Consider the following 9,993-nt stretch of genomic DNA (forward strand, 5'->3'; position numbering starts at 1 on the left):
ACCAGTATTAATAAATAGAGACAAGAACACAAAAAACAAAAACAAAACAGAAAAAGAAACCTCAGCAACTAACAAAAATCATGACATCTGGCAAGCATCAGGGCACACTCCTCATGGCAGCCAACAGACTCTTCGTTATATATAGTTTAAACAGCAGTGTGGAAGAAGTCTATAGAAGGTGGAAACACGTTGGCCTTGCGCTGCATGCAAATCACTGAACTGTTCAATTCGTAATCTGTTCCATGGTGGCTATTGTTTGTATATAGGATTCTATGGTTGTTTTAGTTTTAACTATATTAACAGCAAAATATTCAATGGAAACTTTGTCTCTTACTCATCTCAGTTGGGAGCAAATAAGTTTCTTAAAATTCTCTTTTCTTAACAATCTTTGTAATCATTTTAAGTACGTCACTTCAGTTCTGATCTATTTTGTGTACGTCTTGATATGTTCCCAACCCAAAAGATGTCATTTTGTTATGAATGTAATCTGTGTTCAAATGTAATTAACACTCTACTAAATCAAAAATCTCAGTATCATATTTATATATTAACCTTGACATACATATTAATTTTTGTTGATAGCAAGAATTGATGGGACAAATAAAAGGTGATGTTAAATTTGTCTTTTTCATTTATTTTTCATGTGAAGAGGTGATTTTTTTACATACAAATTTGGTTTAAGGTTTTTGAGGTTAGTGACAAAACACTGAGTTGCAAAATCAAATTTTTTTATAATGGAACTGTTGAACAGAACTATTTTGTTGCAGTGAATCTTGATCTGATTAAACTCTCTTTTAGATGCAGGAACTTCCTGAGGAGGCCAAACCTTTACTAAACTCATTGGAAGACTATTTCCCAGAAGCTAAATCGATAGCTGACATTCTGGAAACTGATGATACAGAAAGTGAAATTTTCAAAGAATTCCTTGTTCCCGACAAACTACTGAAAAGAGCTTGGGTAATGGACATTATCACTAAAGAATCAACAAGATCCTGCTGTTTTACCAAGGCTTATGGACACTATGTAGAAGGCACTGGTTCTATTTTTTGTCCCTATGATAAATCCTCTATCAACAGAGTGATTGTGGACAACACTCGTGCATCTTTAGATATTACAGATCTCCGGTAGGTTCTCAACTCTTACTTGTGTACAGTCTTTATTATTTGTTTTATTAGTTACGTTGGTTGAAATAATAATAATTAGAATGCTATACTTGTATTAGTTTCTCAGAAGTCCTGTTCATCTGATAATTTTGAAATTATAAATGTTTGGATGTAGTTTAACACATTTTAATTTCGTATAGGAAAGCTGACTTTATGATATGATTTTACATTGAAGTTAGCTTCCCAAATCAAACTGCTTCAGTATTATAGTAACCCTAGATGAGGATTATGTTATTATTTTGTTCGTTTAGTTTAGTTAGAGCTGTTATTTCAGTTGATTATCAATTTAGGACTAAATTAAAGGTTATAGGATAGTAAACCTCTAAGAACAAATTTAAAATTAAAAATAATTTAAGACTTACCTTAAAAGCATTTTTAACTTTGAGTGAACAAACTGCGTACACTATAGAGTTGAACTTTTTCATGCACCGTCAGTGAACCCTGTTACTCTAACCCAAATTAAATTAAATCTATATATTCAATATTATTCTTTACGCACAAATAAAACCAAAAATCACTTGTCTGGCCCAAAATAAAAAGTCTAACTCATATTACAAAACTGAATCCAAATCAAAATTTCACTAATCACAAAAAAATAAATAAAAAGAAAACAGAGTTCTGAAATATAGTTTCTTACAAATGTTCACACTATAAGCCCTTTACATGTACTTAGCATTAGAGTTAATCTTCTAAAATGAAAAAAAGTATAATAAAATTAATAGTAGTTAATGAAAAGAATATTTTTAAACCAAAAATAAATAAATTTAATTTATATTTTGTAAGTTGATATTTTTTGAGATTTCAAGAGAGTACAGAATTTCTTTTCTGTAATTAATTCAAGGAATGATTTACAAAAATGTAAAATGTATTCATTTTTTCACCATGTTAAAGCACTCAGAGACTACGGACAAATGGACAAGGACATGAAATCTGTGCTGGATGAACCCCTCCCCCCTACCAATTCATCCCAAACTAAATAATACCTCTGCCCTCTGATTGGTCCAGCTACTAGTCTTCGGGCAGGTTTTCTTGCTCTAACAGAATAAGTCAGGCCCAAGAAGGACAGTTGAATAAACACCAGCTGTTTTGTAATATACTCCTTTTTCCCTCTCTTAAAAATCACTTCCTAAACCTGACCTCTGATCCTTGCTGTAGGAAATACATGACATGTTTTAAACCTGTCCATACAGTTCTAACTTACAACCATCTAGAAATAATTTTCCTCTTTGGTTTAAATTTTTTTTATAATTTTGTATTTAGAATGTAACTTCAATTTAATTTAACATAAATAATATGGCACGATGCTACAAGTAGGTATATTGAATTTAGTACCCATTTAATTAATAATATTAAACTTGAATACATAGTTTCGAACAACCGTATTAATTATAATTATCATTTGACTAGCATAAGAAAAACATTTGACAGTTGCATTAAATACATTATTTGGAAATAAAAGATGAAGTATTGAGGATACTAGTTCTACTTACATGTTCACAATGACATGACCCACTGCTGCGACCACAAAGTTGGCTATTTAATGTTAACTACGTTTACCAGCAAGTTTGTGGGAACATATAGGTATATCATGGACACTTTTATTAACTTCTTAGTGGACATGAGTTTAAATAAACACTAGTATTTTATTTTATTTTGTCTGTATTGTTTGGATAAGAATCAAGCAATTGGTAACTTTATTATCCTTTGAACAAATATATGAAATAGAATTTGACAAATACATGTTTTTCATTATATCATTAAATAGTATAAAAATAAATACAGTGGAATCTGAATACATCAAATCTCATGGGAAAATACAAAACTTTGATATATTAGAATATTGATATAATGAGGTCCGATATATCAACGCTGTTTGGGGTAGACTTCAATATAGAGGTCCACAACAACTACAGCAATAATATAGGCTTTATTATGAATACTTTATCGGGAAATGTGTATTAACCCTTTCCGGGCCAGGCGGCAATATATTGCCGCCATAGATCGTGTCTGAAAAGTGCCAGGCGGCAATATATTGCCGTCGGTGACATACACGAAAAGCGCCAGGCGGCAATATATTGCCGCCTTGATATTCGTAATTTTCTTTAAAAAATACGACATCAAATGATTAAAGTTTTATGTTTTTTTATTCCCTGGTATATTTGTAGATATTTAATATGAATATAATTTTTATTTTGGAGGTCTATGCATTTTTATTTCGTAATTGTCACGTGACATTATCAGGTGACTCGATCTATTGTTGTTAATTCTTTATGCTTTAGTGCAATCGTACCATTGTATGCTGGATTCTTCTTCATTATTTTATTTTGTGGTTGTAAATATTAGTAGTGTTACCTGCTTAGCTATTGTGTGTAGTAGTTACAATGACTGACAATTTGCGATCTCACGGGAGTGAAATTGTAAGTAGCATATTTGTAAATAGAAAAAGTGTAAATAAATTTCAAATAAAATTGTGTAAATATTTCTTGGTAAATAGTGTTTTTAACTGTATTGAAACTGCTTATGGATCCTACAATCATCTGTTTACCGGTACATCCGTAATGTGAATATTTATTTTAAGTTTCTTGCAGTTAAGAGTCAGTTGCTTTATCACTTGTTGCGAAGTACAATTATGCGTATTTATACAAAATGTGTCATAAAAAATTTATTTATGAGAGAAATAACACAAAATTTGGTATGGTTGTTCCTTTATAAATGTACAATATAATAACATAGCTTTCTACAGTAAAATTATTTTTCCTTTTTTAGTTATTTACGAAAAAAATTAAAAAATTAAATTTTTTTTACGTAATCCATTAAAACATTATTTTTTTTTAATTTTAAATTACTTAAAACTACATCTTTATATTTTTTTGTTGATAGTATATATCTATACGAGTAATTTGGTGCAACTTTTAGGTCATTCTCTAATGTTTATGAAAAGTTATAAATTTTAATCTAAGAGACTGCAAAATCACCAATTTTAGCCTGGCACTTTTGACTAGTCACAAGGGGATAGATATGTGAAAAAATTTTGCAACATCTCATATTTGGTCCTGGCCCTGAAAGGGTTAAGAAATTAAAACAAGTATTATACATAAATTTAAATTTATACATTTTAAGACTATTGAATAGGAAACATAAAATATGGATACAATACAATGTCGTATGGATACAATATGTTTGCCATCACACTTTTACACAAAATACTGTCACAGTTAAAAATCTAGCGCGCACAGTTCACTGAGATAACTTAAATTCGCTCGAATCACGGTAACATCCAAATCAAACTGGTGACAACGGAACACAAAGGAGTGTCTGTGGCGGGGTTTCAAGCCTCGATATGAAAAATACGCAACTGTACTTTGGTTTGTTGCACTGATAAACTGAAACTTCAATATATAGAGGTTAACAGTAGGTAAAATTAAGAGCAAAATTCTATATTTTGATGTTAGATATATCAAGGCTCCACTGTAGTATGAATAGTGAAAACTCTCCTGAGATGCTCTTAAAATATTATATTTATTTGAGCATCATAAAATTGTTGAACAGAGTAAAACTGGGTTTTTAATTAGATAATATTTATCGTCAAAGAAAAAAGTATACTCAACTTGCTTTTCTACAAACTTGTATAATATGAGGTCTCCAGTTAAATCTACTGTTAATCTGAATCAGTTCTATTTAAAAAAACTCTGTCATAGACAGTTTAGGGCGTCATTAATATTAAAAACAGAGTAAAAAGCAATCAAAGTCAAAATTAACAATAGAATTGTGGATGATGCGGTCTGGGTTGCTAATGAGCTTAATAGGTTTTTTGCATCTGTTGTTTGTGGGTGTGGCTGCATTGCCCTCAGGTTGAGCCATGAAAATCAAAAAGTAATAGAAGCTCTAGGAGGGGTTCAACATAAACAGACTAGAACTACCCCCCACAAGAATTTCACACCACAGCCAGACTTCGATTGACACTATATGCACAAAACTTAACTACAGAACAGATAACAAACTGTGTGATAGAAACAGGGCTGTCAGATCATACAGCACAAGTATGTAGTATAATGACAGACATGGAAAACCATACAGCAACGGGGTCAAAGGAAAGGGTCATAAATAAACATAATATGGAAGAGATAAGAGCCCTATTAGCAACACAAAATTGGTCAGATGTCACATCTAAAGAAAACACGGAAAGTGCTTTTTCAGCTCTAGACAGTGTCATAAAAATTACACTAGACTCTGTATGCCCATATAAAACAATAAAGAAAAAGAAAAGCAAAAGCAAAAAGACTATGGGACGCTGAAAGCGAAGATCTAAAAAGATCCTACTTAGAAGCACTAAAACAGACAAAACATTACTGGAAATGCAATTGATAAAGAAGTCACAGCTCTTAGAAAGAAAGACTATGATCTTAAGCTAAAAGATCTAAGGAAAAAACACAATGCGGATTTCATAGAGCAAAGCACCAAATAAAGTCAAAGGCTTTGTGGAGGGTAATAAATCAGGAAAGAAAAGAAAAATGTGGAAACGCATATCTTGAGAAAATGAATGTTGAAGGAGCTCTCTGCAAAATCACCTGAAAAGATTGCCAATTACCTAAATTGCTTTTTTGCAACAATTGCAGAAAGAACACTTGAACAAAATAAAAATGAAAAACAACGTAAAATAATAAATCTCACAAACAACAACGCAGGTTCAAAACTTTCAATTCTCAAATACCACTGAAGAGGAAATAAGCAAAATAATTGACATAATGAAGCCTAAAACATCAGCCGGCATAGATGATGATGACCTCTAAACTAATTAAATATTGCAAAAGTGAACTTACCATCCCACTTACGAACCTAATAAACAAATCCTTAAATGAAGGTATTTTTCCCAGCAGCCTAAAAACAACTAAAGTCTACCCTAACTATAAAAAGGGCCAAATTACAGAGGCAGCCAGCTACCGTCCAATATCACTGGTCTCAAATTTTTCAAAAATCCTTGAACGAGCTGTTTTGAATAGACTCTTAAAACATTTAAGAGATCATAATCTTCTTACCCAAAGGCAACATTGGCTTTATTGAGAACAGGTCAACAACAAGTGCAGTCACACAACTTATCGAAAGCATCATAGACAAACTAGAAACAAGGACACGTAGCTTCGACCATCTTGCTTGACTTGACTTCAGTAAAGCATTTGACACTCTGGATCACAAACTGATAATTGAAAAGCTCAAATCTCTTGGTGTCACTGGAAAAGAAGCTCAATGGTTTGAAGCTACCTTGGAAACAGGGAAACAACTGGTAGAGATTACTTACAAAGAAAATTATGTCCTACGCAAAATTAAATCTGAAATCCCTACCATTGAATAGAGGTGTACCACAGGGATCCGTTCTTGGCCCTATCCTCTACATCCTGTTAACAAATGACTTCCCACAATACCTTGAAGAATTTTGTGAAACAGTCATGTTTGCTGACGATACAGCATTGATCACTACAGCCAAAGATAAAGAACAAATGGAAATAAACTCACATATAGCTTACAACATGGCAAAGCAGTACTGTTATCATAATGACTTAGTTTTAAATGAAGACAAAACCCATCAACTTATTTTCACACCAACTCCAAACCAACACCAAAGGATTGCCAGACATTAAAAACGGTAGACTCGAATGCATATTTAGGAATAACATTGGACAACAACCTTTCATGGACAGGCCATATAAAAACAGCTCTGCAAGAAGTTAAATTCCAACCTCTTTGTTATTAGAAGAATGAATACAGATTAGTGATAAAAAAACAGCCCTAACTGCCTATTACTCTTTGTTCGAGTCAAATCTACGATATGGACTATTGGCCTGGGGTGGAACAAGTAGTACAAACCTCCAAACAGTACTTGTAATTCAAAAAAGAGCCATAAGAACACTGAATGGACTAGGCTCGCGTGAAACCTGCAGAGATGCCTTTAAGGAAACTCAAGATAATGACAATAGTCTCCCTCTACATACTTGAGGCAATCCTCTACGTAGTGAAATCAGGACAAACCAGGATGGGGAGAACCAGCATAACTATAAACACAAGGCATAGACGCAACTTCCTACTTGAAGCACACCACCTCAGTCTCGTTAAGAAGAAGCCCCTCATACAGCGGCGCTGCCTTCTACAACCAGTTGCCTGAAGAACTGAGGAGACTGCCAGAAGAAAAATTGAAGACTTCCCTGAGGAACTGGCTCCTTAGACAGATCTGTATATTCAATTCAAGAATTCCTGGACTGGAGAAATCAAAACACCAAGATAACAAAGAAACAATATAAAGATGTATTTTTTTTTTTTCTTCTCATGTTTTTTAATTATTAAATTTAGATGTATTAATTAATAATTGTTGACGCACCACTGTACTCAATGTATATGTGAATAAAGATTGATTGATTGATTGATTGATTGATTGATTTCACGAGAAGACTGATTCCAGTAGCCTCAATGGTACTGGAACTGGTGGTTGAGGAAGGGCTAGAACAAACCATTCACCAGCTCCCAGTCAAAAAGCAAATGACCTCAGTTTGATGTCAATCTGGCTCATCAAAAGATACTCAAAGCATAAGGCAATTAACCATTTTTTTGTTAAAAATTATCGGCCTATATCAATCTTGCCAACCCAAGATAATTGAAAAACTGTTTTTGGTAAGAATGCTTCGACTTTTAAATAAAGACAACCAACTCACAAATGAAAAATTTGGATAAGAAAGAGCAAATCAACATTTTTTTAAAATAATTTCTTTTATAAAAGTAAAAAACAATAGTTTGTACATTTTATACACATATTTTTAACAATTAAACTGTAAATTACAACATACATTTTTACACATATTTTTAACAAGTAAACTATCAATTACAACATACATTTTTACACATATTTTTAACAAGTAAACTGGCCATTAAGTATGGTATCAAATCTTTTTACTATGTAATTTACAATTAATCATAGTTAGATATCATTAGCTATGGGTATTATTGTACATAACAATTTAAAGAACTCAAAGTAACATTGTATTGATATTCTAGTAGGGTGTGTCAGTTACTTAATTTTCATAACATAGTGTTGGTTATAACCTTTCACCTTCTTCTGCATATTTAAAAAGTCTCTAAAAATAGTTTGAATAGTCCCTGTTACATTGTGATTGAAGTCTTTATTTTTTCAGAGCACTTCGTTTGCGCTTCTTCACTCCACTAGAAGTCGGTCGTATGATGAATTTCCCTGAGCGTTTCTTATTTCCATCTAGAATCACTACAAAACAGAAGTTTAGATTACTTGGTAATAGCATTAATGTTAAAGTGGTGGCACTCCTTATCAGAATTATGTTGTACAATCCTGTAAGTTAGCAAATAAATAAAAATGGCATTAAAAATTTGAGTTTTAATTTATAAAATGTATGCTGCCTAAAATATTTTAACCTTACTAATTTAACTAAAACAATGTTTTAGAAAATCAACAAATCTATTTATAAGAAACTTTAATTTTTAAAAAGAAAACGGATCAACAATGCCTATGAGTTATTAACAAACAAGTACTTATTTATAGGTCATACAGTTTAAAAGTTTGTAATTTCCTCTGAGTGTTATAACATGTTACTCAGAATTGCAATGATTTCTTTTTAAAGTTTGTTTCTGATGTTGGAAGGTTGGATTGTGAAGGTAACAGAAATCTTTTGGACATTTGAAATTGTTTAGTGATACAAAAAATCAGTAACATGTTTTGGGATCTGCAATCTGATCCCTTCCTTTGGTGGATAACTATCCTAACACATAATTACAAACCACATTAAAGTAAAACAATCATACCAAAGCATTGTGATATGCCTAAGTTAGAAATCACACATGCTGTTTGTGAACTCCATGCTCATCCAATCTGTAAGATGTACACTTATGCCTTTGAAGACTAAGGCTTATCTGCCAGCCTTAGCATTTTTATCTGCTTGTCCAATGAGACCTGATGATTTATGCAAAAAGATCACAGGCCTACTCGTCGGCCCATTTTGGTATCTGTAGTTTGGATCTTACATTTTTCAATTTATCTGTATTAATAAGACTATGCATTAAAAATGCTACTTAAAGATCCCTATAATATAAATAGTTAACATTTCAATTTAATAATTATAATTTACGTGCCCAATGGCATTGTTCTTCTATGACTGTCCAGCCGCTCAGCTGTTTAGCGACAGCTGTCAGCCGGAAAACTTTGTAGTTATTCGTTATTGCACAATTTCATTTTAGTTGCTTTTGATTTGTAGCATGTGATTATTAACAACTAACAGTGAAATTGTGAGTGTGTTTATTATTTCACAATTAAACGAAAAAATATATACTCAAGTATAGGTACACAAATGGACATTCAGGCTTAATTGCTGGTGAATCCCCCTGGTGATTTTTACTGTATGACAATGGTACTGATAATCATTCTTTCGGCCCTTCAACATATAAAAGAGGATTTTCTAAAGAAGACAACGTACCCAGAACAGGAGTTGTTACCTCAGATGATGATTCCTTCAACGGTGACGAATCCACGTCAGCTCAAGCTTCGAGTCCAGTTCAAAAGTCAAAAACAATGTTTTCATCATAACTTTTTTTTAAACCTAACTTGATAAATCTTTGTACTCTTTTCTTCACAATAAGATGCAATTACAATAAATGGTTTACCACAGGTGAATTATGTACCTATTAAACTACAATTATTTTGAAAGATAATGGAAAAAACTTAATATTATGTATACAAATATAGGGTGGGGCATATGTCAGTTTCCCCAGAAAAGAAATTTAAAGGTGTTATAGGTTAATTGAATAAAACACTTTTAGG

The 9,993-nt window shown here is 32.2% G+C and overlaps 1 protein-coding gene across 1 annotated transcript in view; it reads left to right on the top strand.

Moving 5' to 3' along the window:
* Positions 1-8,548, top strand: part of LOC124368913 (tRNA (cytosine(38)-C(5))-methyltransferase) — a 30,550-nt gene extending 22,002 nt beyond the window's left edge. Inside the window, exons 4-5 of the mRNA XM_046826455.1 lie at positions 799-1,124; positions 8,342-8,548. Coding sequence (XP_046682411.1) covers positions 799-1,124; positions 8,342-8,522 — 507 coding nt within the window. The 3' untranslated portion in view covers positions 8,523-8,548. The remainder of the gene's footprint in view (positions 1-798; positions 1,125-8,341) is intronic.
* The last annotated feature ends 1,445 nt before the right edge of the window (positions 8,549-9,993 follow it).

The sequence above is a fragment of the Homalodisca vitripennis genome, chromosome X, assembly GCF_021130785.1.
Source record: "Homalodisca vitripennis isolate AUS2020 chromosome X, UT_GWSS_2.1, whole genome shotgun sequence".
In the NCBI taxonomy this organism is placed as follows: domain Eukaryota; kingdom Metazoa; phylum Arthropoda; class Insecta; order Hemiptera; family Cicadellidae; genus Homalodisca; species Homalodisca vitripennis.